Here is a 19,183-nt window from a genome sequence, read left to right on the forward strand (position 1 = left end):
CCCATTAGAGAAGGCCGCCAAATTGGTGAGGCAGGATTTCCCCTCAGTGAAGCCATGTTGGCTGTCACCAAGCACCTGGTTGTTTTTCATGTGCCCTAGCATGCCTTCCAGGAGGATCTGCTCTCAGATGTTGCCAGGCACAGAGGTGACACTGACTGCTCTGTAATCCCCCAGCTCATCCATTTTCCCTTCTTGAAAATGGGGGTTATATTTCCCTTTTTCCAGTCATCAGGAACTTCACCTGACTGCCCTGATGTTTCAAATATGATGGCCAGTGGCTTAGCAGCTTCATTCACCAGCTCCTTTCATCAGGTCCCATGGACTTGTGTACATTCAGGTTCTTAAGATGGTCTCGAACCAGATCCTCATGTACAGTGGGCCCAAGGTCTAGGTTTTCACAGTCCTGCAGGGGGGTGCGCCGGGGCCGCTGCTGTGCCTGGGGAGGAGGTGATGGGGAGGGGAGCACCGGGGGTCACTGTCGGGGCCGCCCCATTGAGCCCTGTTCGGGTCTATCCCCGGCCCGCACGGCCCCGCTCCGGTCAAGCCTCATCCCGGTCTCCATCCCGATCCCAGCTCCGGTCCGGCCCCACCGCAGCCGCTGCCCATTTGAATACCGGCGCTGCGCTCTGATCGGCTCCCGGTGCGCGCGGGGCGGGGCGGTGATGGGCGTGGCTTTGGGCGAGACCACGCCCCCTCCTCTCCCCCCCCCCCCCCCCCCCCCCCCTCGCTGTGCAGCCCCGAGCACCGAGACCCGCCGAGGATAACGGGTCCGGTTCCCCCCCGGTCCCGGGGGCTTCCCCCGGCCCTGCCCCGGCCGCAGGTAGGGACTGACCCGGAGACAGCTCCAGGAACAAACTGGTAACGAAGGTTTCCAGCTGACAGGCAGGAGTTCTTTATTGCTGCACCGGCAGACACGGGGATGGCTCCAACTAACGTGTGTCTATTGCTGCACAAGACATCCTTGTATAGTCCCTGGGCACACATACCTATTGGTGAGGCTACCTATGGATTACATTCCTTTCCAGAAGGTTCCCTGCATGTGTACAGAACTGTGGTGGTCTCTGAGGGGCGTTTACTTCTTCCAACAATCTTCATCACTTCTGGCAGCCTTTGAAGCATGTGCAGTAGATGCTTGTACCAGTTTAATTGGTTTGTTAGCACCAGAGACATAACAACCCTCCTATCCTCCTACTTATCAGTTAGTTTACCTGTAGCCTATCCTGGGCCCCTGCCATTCCCAGATACTCCTTATCCCTGTGTCCTGTTCTTCTAGACTGTTTCTGTTAAAACTATGTCAACTATAGCGATTTACCTTGGACAAGAACACTCAGGATGTTCTCCAGCTGGACTCTATTTGTTTCTATGTACCATGCGCCTCAGTAATTCTCCATTGCTGCTGTTACGAAGCCATCAAACTTAACATTGCTTAAAACTGATTCTAAAGGTTTATAGATTCCATTCTGTGACTCTGTGCCCCCTTGGTTCAGGACCCAGCCCCACGCCCCCCGCAGGACACAGCCGCAGCGATGCCCGCGGCTCTGGGGTTCATTGCTCCCACTGGAGAGCTACAACAGTGGGGTACGGGGGAGCCCGGCCTGGGACCGGGGCTGGGGGGGTGTCCCTGAGCGATGCTGGGGGCAATGGGGGGCTCAGCCAGGCCAGGGCCGGCCAGGGGGTGCAGTCGAAGGGACTTGGAGGTCGCAGTCGAAGTCATTGAAGGTGGTGGGGTCTGGCGGGGGCTGCTCCGGGGGCTGCGGGGCCACCGGCACCGGCACCGGGTCCTTCTGCAGGAGGTCGGCATCGAAGGCCACACCACGGAAGAAGGGGTGACCCTGGAAGTGATGGAGGTGGCGCAGGCGGTGCAGGGGGTTGTGGCACAGCAGCTGGGGATGGAGGAGGGCAGCTGAGCAGGGGGGTCCCCAGTGCCAAGCCAGGGATGGGGCCGTGGGGACCCCACATCCCATGCGGGGTGACTACCTCGGCCATCAGCCGGGCCAGCGCGGGGCTGAAGGCGGGTGGGCTCTCGTAGCTGCTCTGCTTGACACGCTCCAGCATGGCCACATGGTCCCCTGCTGGTGCCACGGGGAACTGGGGGACAGAAATGGGTTTAGGGGCACCCCATCGAGCCCCATTATCCCCCTTACCCCATGGTCCTCACCTCCCCGCTGGCCAGAGCGAAGAGCAGGACACCCAGGGACCACCAGTCGGCTGCATGGCTGTAGGGCCCCCCGCTCAGCACCTCTGGGGCTGTGGGGGGGAGTAGATGAGTGCCTGGGGGGACCGTGTCCCCCATCACAGCCCCCCATTGCTCCCTTACCCATGTACTGCAGGGTGCCACAGATGGTGTGGGCTCGCTCGCCCCACTGCAGGTGCCGGGAGAGGCCGAAATCAGTGAGCTTGAGGTGCCCTATGGGGCGAGACAACACGAGGGGTCCAAGGATGGGGTGTCCCCATGGACAGGGTGTCCCCACAGATGATACACCCTCAGACCAGTGCCACCAGGCTCTTACCACGCTCATCCAGGAGGATGTTCTCCATCTGAAACGAGACAGGCGCTGGAGAGGCCTCTCCATGCTGGGGGGTTCAGAGACCCCCCTACCCCATCCTCGGACCCCCCATCCCCACTGTCACCCACCTTCACATCTCTGTGTATGATGCCCAGGTCGTGCAGGTACACTGGGGGGAAGATGGGGCCATCAGCACCATGGGTCCCCTCCCGCAGCACCCAGCAGGTCCCATCCATGGGGACCCATGGGGGCCTGTCCCCAGCATGGGGAGCACTCACCCAGCACCAGCACCAGCTCGGCAGCAAACAGGCGGACAGTGGCCTCGGTGAAGGACCCGGCCGCACGCCACAGCGCGTACAGGTCCCCAGTGCTGCAGTAGGTGCACACTGTGGGGATGGGTGACATGGGCATGAGGGGCATGGGAAAAGGGGGGGTATGGGGGGGGGCAGGTGGGTCACTGGGGCTGTGCACCAAGGTGATGTAGCCACTATGGGCATGCACCAAGGTGATACAAGCCGTGGGGATATAGGGTGGCACAAGCAGCAGGGCAATGTGGGCACCAGGATCAACATCCTAAGGTGACACGGTATGTCATACTTAGTCACACTAAGGCCACATAGGAGCATGCAAGTACCAGGGCCACGTACCATGGTGACAAGGAGCACTGGGAACAGGCAAGCTCCAAGGTGACAGAAGCCACGTGGGGACCAAAGTGACAGGGCCCCCCCAGGGTCATACAGGCACCAGGAGCACAGCAGTGACAGGGGCATGCAGGTGGGACAGGCATCAGGGCCGGCAGCGCCAGGGCTGGGGCTCCTCCTGCCCCCCCGCACATCCCTGCCCCACTGCAGCCTGACCCCATCCCCTCCATCCCTGCAGGGCCGGAGCCATCAGCTGCATCCCGGGGGCCGTGCGGGGGGAGCGTGTGCGTGTGCGGGGACACGTGTGCTGGCGGCGGGGACACGTGCGCGGGGGGGCCGGGGGCAGATGGCCACTCACGGATGAAGAGGTGGCGCTGGCCCTGCCAGCTGTCCCCCAGGACGTGGGCAAACGGGTGCCTGACCTGTCTCTGGGACACAAACAAAGGGGGTGAGCAGGGGGTGTGCATGGGGACCCCGCTCCTGTCACCCTCCCACCGGCCTCTGCCATCCCCGGTGTGACCCCATGGGCTGCGGTTCCCCCTAACCTGGATGCTGACTTCTTCCTTGCACTGCTTGAGGGTGTCTCTGCGCAGCACCTCCACTTTAGGCAAGACCTGGGGGGGCAAAGGGGTGTGAGGAGGGGCTGAGGGCAGGCAGGGTACACATGGGTCCTGGGGCAGCACCCACCTTCACGGCGCAGACCTTCTCCCGCCCGCAGTCCAGCACCTTGAGGATGGTCCCGAAGGAGCCTTTGGCCACAAAGCCCAGGATCTGGGGGGGAATTAGGGACTTTTCACCCCACGGAGATGGGATCAGGGTGGAACAGGGTGTGGGGTCCTGTGTGGGGTGACGGGGTGGTCCAGGGCACCCATGGCAGGTGATGGGGACACTTGGGGACCAGGAGAACCCGCTGGGGACCACAGTAGGATGCAGAGGACCCGGTGTGGGGCACATAGGGACGGGGAACAGGGATGCAGTAGGACACACGGGGACCCCATAACGGTGCAGAGGGACCCCGGTAAGACGCACGGAGACTTCACACCGGGGCACGGGGACCTGGCGAGGATAGAAGGGGACCCGGTGGGACGGGAGCGGACACCGTTAAGATGTGAAGGGACGGGGCAAGGGCTTGCGAGGAGAGCCGGGAGGCGGTCGGCATCCCGGGATGCACGGACGGCGCGGGAGGATGCTCGGGGCGCCGGGGGACCCGGGTAGGACGTGCAGGGGCTCCGGTAACGGGGTGCGAGGGGACCCGCCTGCAGGGACGGTCGGGGACCCCGATAGGATGTAACGAGAACCGGGTAAGGGGATGGGAGCCCCCGGACGGCACCTTGAGCTGCTGCTGGCGGCCGGAGGGGCGCACGGGGAACTCCGGCAGGAAAAGCGAGACGAGCTGCGGCAGCGGCCACCCGATCAGCGGCGGCTCCTCCGTGCTTCCCTGCGGGACCAGGGCGAGCCCCGACCCCGGTACCGGCCGGGCCCGGCCCAACAGCGCCCGCACCCACGACCCCACAGCGCGGCCCTACGGAACCAGGGGGCAGCGTCAGCGGGGGGAGGACACGGGAACCGGGAGGGGGGGACCCCGGGGCCGCCGCACGCACCTGGGGGGGCCGCACCGGGACCGGGGCCAGGCCGGGGCCGCTGCTCGATGCTCCCATGGCGGCGCCGCCCCGGCCCCGGCCCCGGTAATCCGCGGCTTTACATAACCCCGCAGCCCCGCCTCGCTCTGCCCCGCCTGGGTGCGACAACCCCCGGGACTGCCCCTTGCATCGGGGGCACCCACCGGTGGCTGCTCCCCCCTCACCTCGGGGCACGTCTCACCCTTCGGGCCCCCCCTTCACACTTTGCGGGTCCCCATCACCCACTCGTCCTCTCTTTGCATCCCCTGCTCCCGGGTGCCCGGTGCGGTACCCACAGTCCCCAGCACCGGGGGTGATGTGGATGCTGCTCCCCCGAAGTGCGTGTCCTGGGGAAGGGCAGGGGGCGAAGCCACAGTGGGTCCAGGGCTGAGCTCCTGGCACTGCAGCGTGAACGGGGACATCAGGAATGAGCCACCAAAGGGTTCCAAATTAAAAACTCTTTTATTTAAACTCTCTCTTGTTCCCCTTTCTCCCAGCCTGGAGCCATCCTGCTGCTTTCCCAGGCCCAGCACCCGCACAGCAGGGAGCAGGGAAGCTCATGGGGCACCACTGGCACAGGGCATGGAGGGGTCTGCACCCCACATAGCAGCCCCAGAGCACACTGCACCCCACAGCCCCGTGCTGCTGCCCCTACATCCCACAGCAACAGCACTGCCGGGGGGCTACATGTGGCTAATCCCCCCCTTGGGCATCACCGAGCAGCACAGCCACCCCTCATAGCCATAGGGGAGCATGGAGCACCCCGGTCCCTTCCCGGCCTGCCGGGTGATGCCGTCATTTGCGCCTGCCGAAAATGGACTTCTTGCTGGGGTTCTTGTCCCCCACACTCAGGCCGATGAGCAGCCGAGCCTTCTCGTCCTCCTCCTGCTGCTGGATGGGCCCATCCGATTTGTTCTCCAGCTTCCCCCTGGCCTCTGCGCCTGCTGCTGGCTTCAGGCGTAGCTTCTCCTTGATCACCTGCCCCGGGAGTCAGGGGGATCAGCATCCCATGGATGCACCCAAGCCCCCTCGCATGGGTGAGAGCTGGAGCTGCTGAGCCTGGGAAGCTGTTTCCCACTCTTGCTACGCACCATGGTGGGCATCCCCAGACCTCCATGCAGCTCCAGCAGCCTCCCTGGGAGCAGGGAGGATGCGCAGCAAGATGGGACCCCACGTACCTGTGCCACCAAGGCTTTGCGGCTGTCCCTCTTCACCGCCATGGCAAAGTCCAGCCACGTCCAGGTGTTGTTGTGGTACTCCAGGCACGGCAGCACCAGGTTCAGGTCGCCCCAATCCACGCTGTTCTTCTCGCCCTGGGTGACCCACAGTGTGGGATGATGCCCCATGGCCCCCCCCCCCCAAGCTGGAGGGGCTGTGACCCCTTCTCCAGCACACCCCATTGCACCAGCCCCACACCTTGTAGCTGACGCAGAGCGGCACCTGCGGGATCTTGATGTAGATGAAGGAGTTGTTCATGGCCGCTCGCTCCTTCATCTTGTCGATGTCATCCACGGGATGCTGGGAACAGAGCAGGAGCCGTGAGCAGAAGGGAAGGAGAGGGGAGAGAGCCAGGAAGCAGCAGGGAAGGGATACCAGGGCACTAAGCCATGGCATTGCTTCATGGGGGACAGGTGGGAGCTGCTCTGGTGTGCTGTGAGCAAAATGAGATGCTGCAGGGATCACCTCACTTGGATGTAAAGGATGCAAACCCTCCAAATCCCCCCCAAAGGCAGCAGCAGGTACCTCGGGTGCTTTCCGGAATGATCTCCTGACCCCTGACGTCCGATTCAGTCCCTGAGCAACTCCTTTCCCTGGGCCCAGTGAGTCATCAGCCACAATGAGCTGCCGCGGCTTCACCACAGGGATCCCTGGGACAAATGGGGTGGGAGATGGTGGCTGGTGGGGATTATCCATCACTCAGACCCCTCCTCTGCTCTACCTGCCCACAGGGATGACCACAGATCCCTATGTATTGACATCTGTCCCACCAGCAGCTACCACAAACACATGGAGCTGCTCTAGGACACTGCTCCAGTGCCATGAGTGGTGACCATGAGCCTCTTACCTGTTGTCACCAGCTTCGATTTATCTTCTTCATCCCCCACCTCCTCCTCCTCCACGTTGCGGCCGGGGAAGAAGAAACCCATCATCCTGTGGAAGAACTGGTGGGTGAGCTGGATGGTGAGAGGTACCACGTTCACCTGCGGGAGAGAGGCACATCACACCCTGCCCGTGCCCTGGGGGGACCTCAGCCACCTCCCAGCCCATCATCCCCAGCACCTCAAAGTGCTCCTTGATGGAGATGCCTCCAACGGGTGGCCGGACCTTGCTGAAGATCCTCAGTGCCAGCTGCCGGCCGGACTGGCAGGAGCTCTGCGGACGCAGCACCACCTGCAGGGAATAGGGATGGGTGGCTGGGATGAGGACAGACAGCCTCATCCCATGTGCCCCCAGGGATGCAGGGCTGGCTCCTTGCCTTGTACACAGCATTGGGCAGGAGGTTGTTCATCGTGACCCAGCCCAGCTCCAGCAGATGCTCGGCTGTATCATCAGACTTGTTGACCTGCGCACATGGATCCATCAGCTCTGCGCACCCCAGGCCCCAGTTTGGGGGCTGTGGGTGCCACCAGCCCATCCCTACCTTGCTGTAGAGGAAGCGCTGGAGCTCCAGCTCGGCTATGCCCAGCTGCCCATCCTCCTCGGTCAGGCGCCAGCGTGCCTGGGCAAAGTAGAACTCAGTCCGTCGTGCCACGCTCACGTCCTCCGGCTGCTTCCGCAGCTCCATCTTGTTGGCTCGCTGCAGCTGGAAGTCCTTGAAGCACCTGCAGCACACAGGGGAGCAATGGGATGTTGAAGCCATGGAACAAGGGGGACACAACACTGGGGAAAGCCAGAGACGGGCTCTACCTGATCAGTATGTTGAGCTCCTCGCTTTCCAGCTGCAGGTCAGCCTTCTCCTGGCTGAGCTGCTGCTGCAGCCGGTGGTTGAGGTCCAGCAGGCTCTCGTTTTTGCTGTCATCCTGCAGGGACTGAAGGACACACGGCCCTCAGCACCCCCTGCCCCACAGCAGGCAGCCAGGCCCTGTCTGGAGATGGGGCTCACCTTCACATTGGAGTACATCTGCTTCTCCAGCTGCCGGATCTGGGCCACGTGCTGCCTCACAGCCTCCTGCAGGTGCAGGATGCTGCTGCGCTGCTCCTCGGGGTTGCTGGAGATCTCCAGCTGGAAGCGCACCCGCTGCTTCTTCTCACTGTGCTCCTGGATACGGGGACAGGGGAAGGTCAGCATTGCCCTGGGTGCTGTGGGTGACACAGTGACCTGAAGCCTCGTGGGTACCTTGCGTTTGGGCTCCACGTGCAGCAGCAGGTTGTTGACGATGTCAAGGATCATGGCATACTGTGCGGGGTTGGTGGAGATCTCCAGGTCGTGGTGGATCAGTGTGAACGTATCCACAGCTCCTGCAGGGACACACAGAGGAGCCTCAGTAGGGCCAGAAATGGGATGCATGCGGGGGCCAGCCAGGGACGGAGAGAGATAAGGAATAAACCAAGGTGGTTACACAGGCACAGCACGTTCAGCATCATCTTGGTGCACTGCCATGTGGCTGGGGACCCCTCCTGTGTGCACCCCTCTGATCTCAGCAGGGCAAAGACAGACCATGCCTGGACTTAGCTGGCACTTGTGGGTCTGCCCCCCAAGACACACTGCCTGCATGCACCCACCCTCCTGCTTCTTCAGCAGATCCTCCTTCTCCTGGTTGGCAGGGGTCTCGGGGGGCTTTATCTGCGTGGCCAGCTCAGGGTCGATGTCATGGCTGTAGCTGATGTAGTACATGCGGCAGCTGCAGCGGGAGATGATCCTCTGTACCTGCTGGGTCTGTTGGGCTTCCGAGGGCTGGTTCCAGTCTGGGGACAAGCAAGGGGACCACGGTCAGAGCACCAGGTCCTGCCACACTGGGGCTCAGAGCATCACCCAGCTCCTGGAGCCATGCGGGGACAGGGCAGCCCTCAGCTTCACCAGCCCTGGGGTCACACACGAGCAGGATGGGCACAGACACAGCAGCCACAGTGTGGGCAGTACCTGTGGTGGTGCTGACCATGCCCCCCACCGCCTGCCCACTCTCCATCAGCTCCTGCACTGAGTCCAGGCTCCGCTGCCGATGCTCCTCAATGTTTTTCACCTAGGAAGGCATGGAGGCACCATTGGCTGTCCTTGCCCTGGCCAGTGCTGCCTGCTCCCTATGCATTCACTCACCTCCAGCCAGAGCTGCCCATGCTCCCTCTCAGTGGGGCCGCTCTCCGTCGTGGCAAAGTACTGCATGCCGTCCAGCAAGCAGGTCCAAGACGTCTTCTGCTTCAGCGTGTCCCCATACCAGGCAGGGTGGTGCTGGCACTGCAGGAGCTGGGCTTTGGCAGCAGACACAATCACGCAGCCCTCGGTCTCCGCGCCGCGCAGCACCATCTGCAAAGGGGGGTCAGATGAGCCATTGTGGGGCAGGGACAGTCCCTCTCACAGCCAGGCCATGGGCAGGACAGGTACCTGGCAGTTGACCAGCTCAATGAGGCAGTTTCTGTTGTAGATGTCATCGGTTTGGCAGGCAGCAATGCCACAAAGCTGCTCACTAGCCCCTGACTCCTCCTCTGTGAAGACCACAAACTTATCTGTCTCCTCAATGAGCTTCTGCAACATGTAGGCCCCTGGGGAAGGAGGAAGGGTCAGTGCAAGGCTCTGTGGTATGACAGGGTGAAGGCAGGCATGGCTTTGGGCTACCATGCATGCTGCCAGTGATGGGTTTCTCCTCCTTGCTGTGCTCACCCCCTGAGGACGCTCTCTCAGGACGGCCACTGGTGATGGGAACAGTCACCCTGGCAGGGATGGAGTGAGCAGAGAGAGGGCCTCGCTTCAGCTTCTTGGCTTGGAGCTGTGTGTCGATCTTGAGCCCCTTCAGCGCCTCGGTGGAGAGGTTGCGCTTGAGCACAGCCGCCTTCTTGTAGCCATCATAGAGGCCGAAGGCGATGTCCCGGTTCGTGGTGGTCCAGGATGCCCGCAGGTCCACCAAGTGCAGCTGATGCGTGTGGAAACCATCGTCCCCATCCCGCAGGGGCAGCTCCTGCACACAAAGGGTCAGAGCTTCAGGGAGGTGAAGCCACCCCCAGGTCCATGCCCATGGGACTCACACACAGGGGCTGGGAGCCCTGCCATGCTCTGCGTGGGGACCACTCCATAGCCCTCACTAGGGATGCTGTGGCTGGAACAGAGCATCCCTCTGGCCACACACTCAGATCAGAGGTCTACCTCCCCTTCAGCCAAATCCCTTCCCCACTGCACCCAAAGACCCCCTTGTCCCATTGGATGCCATTGGGCCATGCCCTATGCATGTGCAGCGGTACCTCCTCTGCTGTGCGGTTGCTGTGCCGCTGGTAGGTGAGGGAGGACAGGCTCAGCAGATGGGTTTTCTTCACCAGGGTGTCGAGCCGGTGGTCAGCGTTCTCATCACAAGTGGAGGCCATGAGGTGCACAGTGACCTGGCTCAGGTCGCTCACCATCTGCGTGATGCTCCACTCCGAAATGAGGCGTCGCATCACCGTGCCGGCTGGGGGACAGGGATAGGGGTCAGCCAGGATCCTGTCCTGCTTGGAAGTGCTGCCGGCAGGGCCCCCACTCACCTTGTGGGATGAGTCGCTGTGTGCCGCGAGTGAAGATGTGCCCCTGGCAGCATTCCACTTGGATTCCCCTCTGCTGGGCAAAGGAAGCCCAATAATGAACCTGCAAGGGAGCAAATACAGGCATTGAGAGCCAAGTGCAGGCAGAGCGGGTCGGCAGCACCAGATCCCCACACCCAGGACTTGCCTGCAGCCGGGGGAAGAGCGCAGTGTAAGATAACTGCTTGTAATGCTGCCCCAGCTTCTTCTTACTGGGTTTCATGTTGTTGAAGAGCTTCCCGCGGCAGATGGGCCTCGTCACGCTGGTCCACGTGGCCCAGAAGTTCTGCATCCAGCGCAGGGTGCTGCTGTAGAGCAGGATCCGGGGCTGGGAGTGCTCTGAGGATACACCCACTGTCAACCAGCACCATGGGGCAGGGATACAGCAGCTCCCAACCCGGGACTGCTAAAACTAAGGGATCCCCGGGGTGCTGTCACCCACCCTCACTGGGCCGTGTCAGGTCCATGCGGATGGAGAGGTTGAGGTTCTCGGAGCGGAAGGCACGGTAGGAATCATACTGCTGCCCCACTGGCACCTCAGGCAGGAACTCAGGGGAGCGCAGCACCACGCCGTGGTGGTCATGGGGGTTCCCATGGCACAGCCACTGCAGGTCCAGCGTCATGCACAGGTCAGGCAGGTGCAGGAAGCAGCAATCATCATACCTGAGGGGGAAAAGAGACCTCATTCCCGTTGCCACCCTCGTGGCAGCCCCTGCATTCCTGGTCCCACACTTACTTGGAAGCTGTCCGCACGTTGATGTCCAAATTGCCCTTGAAGACAAACTGCCCGGGCTTCCAGTGGAAGGAGAGGTGGCTCCACTCCCAGTGCATGTTCTCTGTGGTGTTGTAGGGGTCCTGCAAGGACAAGCACGGGGAGAAGCAGATGTGAGCTGATGCCATGTTGTGCTCTGCTCCCTGCCTCGGCAGCACCCACCTCGGTGGCCAACTGATGCAGGTTGGCCTGTTCAACATCCATGTGCCAGTCCCCGTGCAAGAGAAGGCGGCTCTTGTCCCACCAGGGCAATGGGGCGCTGGGGTCCTCTGAGGGCTTGGTGAGGAGATCCACACACTGGCTGATGAGGGTCCAGGCTGGGTCCCAGCAGGGCCCCCACACGATGGTGAACTGGGAGATCTCAGCTGAGGACACAGAGGTTGGCTCAGCCCTCTGTATGTTCCACACAGCCCTGCCTCAGATCCACCCCATCCCTCCAGCTCTTACAATGGAAGTCATGGTAGAACTTCAAGGGGGGCATGTTCCTCTCCACCGTGGCATCCCCCCAGGGCAGCCCCAGCTTGAGGAGCTGTCGGCGCCGGGAGCAGGCCTGGCCACTCTGCTCGGCTCCGATCAGCCGCCCCGAGAGCTGCCAGTTCCGGATCTCAAAGAGGTAGCGAGGGTAATCACGGATCCGCACTGCGGGGATAGGAAGGGCTGAGATGGGGCAGCAAAGGGACACTGTCCCCGTGCCCCACTCTGAGCCAAGGCAGAGGCGCTGTCCTGTCACACCTCTGCTCCCTTCCCACTTCCATTAACCTCCAAAGCTCATTTCCCCTTGCTTGGCCACACATTCCAGGTGTCAGGGCCTGGGAGCCCAGGCCACATATCCCCCACCATGTCCTCTAAGAGCACCCTCACACAAAGCAACTCACCAAAGAAGCTGCCAACTCTGCCCTTCACCATGCGGCACCACTGCGTGACCATCTCCAGACCCTCGGTGGGAAACGGGCTCACACCATCAATGTCCCTCATCTGCTCCAACACATGCTCTGTGCCATGGAAGGACTCATCGGCCATGGCCACCAGCTCCAGATGAGCCAGGGTCCAGGTGAGGAGGGCTCGCCTCATGGGTGTGTTGGCATAGAGGCGCCGCGAGCGCTGGATGTAGATCTCAATGTTCTTCTTCTCCAGCGAGGCATAGAGCTCCTCGATCTTGCGTGCAGGCAGCAGCTCCCCATGCTGCTTGCGCAGCGCTGCCACCTTTGCATCCAACAGCTGCAGGCGCTTGGCACTCTCCTTGCTCTCATCCTTCATCAGCTCATAGTTGTCTCGCAGCTTGACCTCAAACACATCATCGAGGAAGACCCAGGAGAAGTGTGTCACCTTGAGCAGGAGGTCTGGAGGCAGCGCCGTGCTGCCAGGGTGCCCACACCGGTGCAGGCCCTTCAGCCACTTCTGCACCCCCACCGCAGCGTCCAGCGTGCGGGAGAAGTCATACTGGTATGGGAACTCGATGCTCACGCTGGCAAAGGAGAAGGCCCAGCCGCGGTTACGGAGGGTGCGCAGGGTGGGGAAGGCGCAGCGGTGCAAGGCGACCTCCTCCAGCTCCGGCAGCAGCTTCACCTCCACCTCCTTGAAGCTGAAGATGCTGTGGCCGTCGAAGCCGGCGGCCAGCTCGGGGCAGTAGCCGTGCAGGGCACCGCCGTGCCAGCTCATGGAGGTCCGCTCGGCTGCCAGGCTGATGTAGTTGGCCTCGGAGACGAAGGCTGTGAGTTTGGCAGAGCTCAGCTCCAGGGATAGGGACAGGAGTCTTTTTGGGGGGGTCCCATCCGGCTGGAGGGGTGTCCCAGGAGGGGTGGTGGGGTGGGATGCGGGGCTCTCCAGGGGTAAGGAGGGAGATGTCCTGTGGCCGAGGGCGCTCCGCAAGGCTTCGTGGCACTGCAGGGTGGCCAGGGTGTGATGGTACAAGTGCATGTGGTCAGGTGGGCTCCACAGCACTGCCAGCCCCTCGCCACACTGCAACTACACCAGAGAGAGCAAGCAAGTCACTGCCAGGTCCAGCACAGCCCTGTTATCCTGTCCAGCACCTTTTGGTGCCAGCCAATCTTCCCCCTGCTCCATCCACCCCAGTCCAACAAGGACAAGATAAAGCAGAGACCCAGTGCCCAAACCAACCTCCAGGGAGCGGATGCTGCTGTGGTAGGTGACAGAGAGCATGGAAAGGTTGGCCACTGGGTTGGGGATGGCAGGAGCTTTGCAGCACGGCTGCATCTTCTCCGTGATGCTCTTCACCAAGGCCAGCACCATGCCCTGGACACTGACTGTGCAGCTCTCAGCACTCCCCAGGACTGTCAATGTGTCCAGCCGCAGCTCCAGGGCCCCTAGAGAGGTTGCACATCAATGCTGGAGGCATGGAGGAGGCACACCACGACATGCCAGGTTCCTCTGACAGCCATCTGGGATCAGCCTGGATGCTACTTACCCACCAGAGCTGAGAGTGTGAAAAGATTCACATCCTCCACCTTCAGATCCACCTTCCAGAGCAGCCCCCAGGGCTCGCTGGAGGTGGAAGGCGGCTGCTTGGCAAGCTCAGCTCCACCAGGCCGTGGGCAGAACAAGGGCAGGACCCTGGCCAGGCACTCGGTGCATGTGTCTGACGACTCCACTTGCAGCCCCCGGATGGTGCAGTCCAGGAAGAGGGTGTCTGACTGGGCGCTGGACATGCCCAGGGGCTGGTTGTAGCTGCCCTGCAGAATAAAACAGGATTATAGAACCATGGAATGGTTTGGGTTGGAAGGGACCTTAAAGCTCATCCAGCTCCAACCCCTGCCATGGGCAGGGACACCTTCCACTAGAGCAGCTCCAAGCCCTGTCCAACCTGGCCTTGAACACTGCCAGGGATGGAGCATTTACCACTTCTTTGTGCAGCCTGTTCCAGTGCTTCACCACCCTCACAGTAAAGAACTTATCTCCAACCTGAATTTCCCCTGTTTCAGTTTAAACCCATCACCCCTTGTCCTATTGCTACAGTCCCTGATGAAGAGTCCCTGTCCGGTATCCTTGAGGCTTGCCCCTCACCTGCAGGTTGAAGGAGTCGAGGATGAGGGCTTCTCCCCACACGTGCATGTTGGGGGGATGTGGGGCACGCTGGATGTGCGAGTCATTGCCCACACGCCAGCAGAGGTGGTCCACGGCCAGCACTGCTCGCTGGTGCACGCTCTGCGGCCGGAGGTGCTGGTAGTCTGCAGGCAGAGAGCAGGGGATGGGAGCAGGCAGGGCTCAAACATGGGCAATCCAGATGCAGCCAAGCAGGGATCCACAGCCCCTGGCCCTCCCCATTCCCACCACTGACCCCCAAGAAGAGCCCAGCAGCCACCCTGGCACCAATACCTGCAGAGATGGAGTTGAAGCCCAAGGCGAAGGGTGGTGTGTCCCCCAGCTGCACTGACACATTGACATTGGACAGTGAGGCACACAAGATGATGGGTGCTATGATTTGGGGATAGCTCCTGCATGAGACAAGCAGGTATGGGCTGTTATTGGGGTGATGCCTGGGAGGGAGCAGGCTCACAGGGACCCCCCCTCCACAGGGATCCCCCAACCATCTGCCACTCTCTGTACCACCCTCCCCATCCCACAGGCTGTGCAGAGGGCAGAGAAGATGCTGGGTGCCTGGGCACCCTGCCAGAGCATGGCAAGGAAAGGGGAAACAAGCTGCGTTACCAGCAGCCACACAGAGGCCAAGTTTACCTTCCCTTGTGCCCTTGGCTGGGGACAGGCACTGCCTGGCACCTGTATTCCTGTGCCAACAGCCCCAGCCAGGGGGAAAACTCTTGGTGGCGGTAGTGGATGATGCAGGTGTTGAGCAGCACAGCAGCCGAGAGGTCAATGGCTGTGACCTAGAGCAGGGAAGGGGCCAGGTGGCAAAAACACTCATGCCAGGAGCTGGACCAGCCACCCCAGGGAACAGGAGCGTGCTCAGCCACTACTCACCTGCACACTGGTCTTCAGGGAGTTGAGGCACACGATGCGCTGGCGACTCTGGGACAAGAGAAGGCCATCTGGGGACAAAGAGGAGCAGAAGTGAAGGGTGGAAGAAGGCAGTGATGGCAGCAGTGTCCTAAAAGCATCCTTCTTAGCTACTTGCCCTCCAGCTGGAGGTCTACACTCATTTGGTCCAGGTCTGAGGTGGGTGTGAAGTTGCGCAGGGGAATCTGCTCCTCTTCACGCTGATATAGGAACTGCAGCAGCTTCAAGCTCCAGGTGAGGTGCCTGTAAGAAGCAGGGAGTCACTGCCAGAAGGGAACTGCACTGCCACATCTTCCATCTCCCCATCTCTCACCCCCAGCTGACTGGTACAAAGACACCAGCCAGCACCCAGCTGCAGCCCAGCCCAGCGCTCTCATCCCATCAGCAGAGGATCCCATCACACTGTCCTACTGGAGGACCAGCTCACGGGCCTTTCTCCTTCCCCAGGAGCCCAGCCCTGGGCCAAGCTCAGTCCCTTCTACTGGCTCTAAGACTGGGTATCTGTGGTCTAGCAGAGCAGGGAATGAGCAGTTGTCCCCAAATCCACGTCCCCAGCACCAGGGCAGCTTCCCCCTGCCTCCTCACCTCTTCTGGCTGTTCATTGACAGCACCATGCTGGTGTTCTCCAGCTTCACCTCCACCCTCCTGGGGATGAGCTGCAGCGTGTCCTTGCTTAGCAGAGACAGGGACTTCGGGGGCTCCTCCGGGCCTGGAGAGAACACACAAGAGTCACAGGGAGGCTCCTGCCCAAATCCCCCCGTGAAGGCACAGCCAAATCCCTCTGGCTCCAGTGCAAGTATGGGTGTTGCCAGCCCCTGCCCACATCCGTGTGCCCATCCCTGACCTGTGCCAGGCTGTTCCCCTGCAGGGCTGTGCTGGGGGCTGGCAGTGATGCGGTGCAGCAGTGGGCTACAGAAGAGCCCTTCGTGCAGCTCAGCCTGCAGGGTCCGGACACGCAGCCGGACCCCCACCAGCCGCCGCTTGCTGCTGATCTCCAGTGAGAGGGAGAGTGCCAGGGCCAGCTCTGCCAGGCAGGTGTCATCCTGTAACAGGACACAAACAAGGAATCACAGTCAACAGGTTGGAAAAGGCCTCTAAGATCACTGAGTCCAACAGTTACCCAGCACTGCCAAACCCATCACTAAACCACGTCAAAGGAGTCACCCAGCTCCCAGCTGGTGGATGCTGAAGGTGAAGTGCTGGGCATAGCACAGACCCCAGAGCCCTGCAGCATCACCCAGCCTCAGGGGTACACTGAGCAGGACCTGAGTGTCCTACAGAGCTCAGGTTGTAAGGGTTGGATTTCTTCTTTCCCCAGCACTCACCAGCTGGCTGCTGCGCAGGACTTTGCTGTTCACCTTTGTCAGGCTCAGCTCGCAGGTCAGGCTGGGAAGAGCAGAGAACAGATGGAGAGGCAGAGCATGCTGCTTCCAAACCAAACCCCTGCCTTCTCTTCCATAGAAAGGTTATAGTTGGAAAGGACCTTAAGATCATCCAGTTCCAATCCCCCTGCCATGGGCAGGGATGCCCCACACTAAACCATGCTGCCCAAGGCTCTCACCACCCTCACAGTAAGGAGCTTCTTCCTTATGTCTAACCTGAACTTCTCCTGTTTAAGTTTAAACCCATTACCCCTCGTTCTAAATCCTTTGTCCTTGTTTTCCCTGTGTGACACAGGGACCCCAAGTCCCTGCTTCAAGTCCTCCCAAAAGCAGAGCTTAATTCTGCACAATGAGAGCACAATGCAGCAACTCTTAATTTGGAGAACACACAACTTGAGCTTCCCAGGAAGGGAAAAGGGACCAGGCCAGCTTGGGGGGGGTGTTAATGTGTCACAGCACAGGTGACATGGGATGCTGCTGAGTGGGACAGGAAGAGGTGAGAAGCCAAACTGGGGTTGGAGGGCCCCAGGGCCAGGCTGGGGAAGCAGAGGAGGGTGAGAGGACAGCGTTACCTCTTCCCATCACCATTCAGGAGGAGACGTGTCTTGCTAGCCTGGATGTGCCAGAGAGACTCTGAGGTGGCCACGTGCAGAACCATGATGTTGATGGAGTCCATGTGGATGGAAAAGAGCTGGGGGGGAAGATGCTACCATGAGGGATGTACAACAGCAACGCAGCCCATCACACAGAGCCAGTGCCTCACCTGGCTGAGGAGCCTCAGCAGGGAGGGTTTAAGTGTCAGGTTTGCACTGCTTTCGCTTCCATTGGCTTCTCTGGGAGCCTCTGGGATGGGTGGCTGGAACCCAGAGCCCTTCTGGAGATCCGTGCGGATTCGCACCTCGCCAAAACATAGCTCAAAGTAGCGTCTGTGGAAGACCAGCACTGGAGTTTGCACATCCAGCCCCATGGCCAGGGATGCTCCCACCTTGGGGACATGCAGGACCAGCACAAGGGCACACACAAGACATTGCCACCTCAAAGAGGATTCACTCACACACTGAGCAGACCACAGGGACTGCAAGGAAGGGTAATGGCAGCAGGACATGAGCCAGACTCCCAAGAGAGGAAGGAGGGAGCTGGGGCAGGGATACATACGGCAGCTCCCGGCTCAGTTTACTGGAGATCCAGATGTGGTCAATCTCCTGCAAGGATGGACGGGTAGGTCAGAGAAGAAACAACCCATCTGTGCCTTGTGATGCTCATCCTGATGCTCCCACTCTGCTCCCAACCCCTGGCATCACCCAGGAAGCAGCCAAACCCCAAGTCTGGCTATGGAAGGAAGGGCCTGGCACACACTGTAGGGCAGGGATTTGCTGCCAGCCTGGAAGTGACCCCATCCACCCTCACCCACTGGTGGCCACTCCTCGCCCGGGTACCCACCACCGTCTGCTGCTCCCGCTGGAACTTGAGGCTGATGTTCTGGGCCCAAAAGAAGCCGAAGGAGCCGATCTTGAGCTCCGCATGAAGCTTCTGCCGGCACCAGGTCACAGCCAGGCGACAGGCCAGCCATCTGTGGGGACGGGGGGGCCAGGGTCAGCTCCCCACTGGGGATGGGGACCCCCTTTGTCCTTTGAGCACCAGCTCCAGCAGCCACCAAGCAGGTCCTGCCTCCATGACTGCTCCAAATTGGAGCAGAGACCCTGCAGGGTCACCCCCCCACAAGCCTTAACATCCCCCCTCCTTGGACTGAGGGGCCCCTTTGAGCCCCAGACACCCCATACCCATGCCTGTGAGGTGCCCTGGATGACTGCAAGCCCCTGACACCTTCCCACCCAGCCCTAGGACCCCCCATACCCTTGCAAGCCACCCCAGACTCCTCAGGCCCCCAAACCCTCTTTATCGCCCTTAACCCCTCATTACCTTCTTCTCCACACCCCCAACACTTCACCCTCAGCCCCACAGACCCCCTCCACCCCTGACACTACACCAGCCAGCCCTGTCACTTCCCCAAACCCCAACGCCATCCCCATGGACCTTTATAATCTCCCCCCACCCCCCAAGCAGACCCCCCCGAGCCTTGTCACCCCCAACCCCCCCGATACCCCACTCCCACCTTGGTTTTTATGAGCTCTACCACCCCTACAAGCCCCCGCGGGCTCCAAACCCCCCCCCCGACATCCCACTGCCACCCCCATCTTGACCTTTACGCTCTCCCCCCCAAGCAGATACCCCCTATACCCCTGTCACCCCCCAACCCTCACGCACCCCCCTCATAACCCCTCAGGGCCCCCCCAACCCCGCGGTCCCCCCGGCCCTGACCGCGCCAGCAGCCCGGCGAGCAGCGCGGCGATGAGGAGGCCGAGCAGCGCTGCGGGCAGCGGCATGGCTGGACCCGGACACCGGCCCCGGATACCGGCCCCGCTGCGGCCCCGGCCCGGCCGCCCGTGGGGCCGCGCACCGGGAGTGACGGTTGGAAGGGGCGGGGCCCGACGGCGCTTCCCGGCAGGAACAGCGCCCCCTTCTGGGCTGGCAGCGGGATCGGGCCCCGCTTGTTCCGGCGCTCCCCGTGTAAACAGGCACAAACTGG

General features: G+C 61.4%; 2 protein-coding genes across 3 annotated transcripts; both read right to left on the reverse strand.

The window, feature by feature from the left end:
* Nucleotides 1-1,649: 1,649 nt before the first annotated feature.
* On the reverse strand, nucleotides 1,650-5,189 carry RSKR (ribosomal protein S6 kinase related). The gene is given in 15 exon segments (XM_034068945.1): nucleotides 1,650-1,883; nucleotides 1,978-2,088; nucleotides 2,159-2,247; nucleotides 2,318-2,407; nucleotides 2,511-2,538; nucleotides 2,636-2,676; nucleotides 2,786-2,893; nucleotides 3,507-3,576; nucleotides 3,694-3,762; nucleotides 3,836-3,919; nucleotides 4,479-4,679; nucleotides 4,681-4,735; nucleotides 4,737-4,821; nucleotides 4,824-4,883; nucleotides 5,060-5,189. Coding segments are annotated over 15 exon segments (1,455 nt in total).
* Nucleotides 5,190-5,210: 21 nt separating this feature from the next.
* Nucleotides 5,211-19,011, reverse strand: BLTP2 (bridge-like lipid transfer protein family member 2). Of its 2 annotated transcripts, XM_031053665.2 has the most exons (39): nucleotides 18,916-19,011; nucleotides 18,037-18,166; nucleotides 17,752-17,798; nucleotides 17,360-17,522; nucleotides 17,169-17,287; nucleotides 16,540-16,600; nucleotides 16,059-16,257; nucleotides 15,800-15,923; nucleotides 15,333-15,457; nucleotides 15,179-15,246; nucleotides 14,936-15,084; nucleotides 14,576-14,694; nucleotides 14,264-14,427; nucleotides 13,668-13,932; nucleotides 13,361-13,566; nucleotides 12,118-13,207; nucleotides 11,690-11,881; nucleotides 11,405-11,607; nucleotides 11,207-11,325; nucleotides 10,913-11,133; nucleotides 10,619-10,809; nucleotides 10,435-10,534; nucleotides 10,159-10,361; nucleotides 9,584-9,878; nucleotides 9,308-9,465; nucleotides 9,023-9,229; nucleotides 8,849-8,948; nucleotides 8,491-8,673; nucleotides 8,105-8,226; nucleotides 7,871-8,026; nucleotides 7,675-7,796; nucleotides 7,409-7,589; nucleotides 7,244-7,330; nucleotides 7,048-7,158; nucleotides 6,833-6,968; nucleotides 6,511-6,635; nucleotides 6,184-6,285; nucleotides 5,946-6,080; nucleotides 5,211-5,745 (listed from the first exon to the last, which is right to left on the reverse strand). In XM_031053665.2, the coding sequence occupies exons 1-39, from the start codon at nucleotides 18,978-18,980 to the stop codon at nucleotides 5,563-5,565; spliced, it is 6,726 nt and encodes a 2,241-aa protein (XP_030909525.2). In that variant the 5' UTR covers nucleotides 18,981-19,011; the 3' UTR covers nucleotides 5,211-5,562. The 2 variants fall into 2 exon arrangements, with proteins under 2 accessions (XP_030909525.2, XP_030909526.2); XM_031053666.2 differs by lacking the exons at nucleotides 5,211-5,745; nucleotides 5,946-6,080; nucleotides 6,184-6,285 and having other exon boundaries at nucleotides 6,578-6,706.
* Nucleotides 19,012-19,183: the final 172 nt, after the last annotated feature.

This window comes from Melopsittacus undulatus, chromosome 13 (assembly GCF_012275295.1).
Source record: "Melopsittacus undulatus isolate bMelUnd1 chromosome 13, bMelUnd1.mat.Z, whole genome shotgun sequence".
Taxonomy (NCBI): domain Eukaryota; kingdom Metazoa; phylum Chordata; class Aves; order Psittaciformes; family Psittaculidae; genus Melopsittacus; species Melopsittacus undulatus.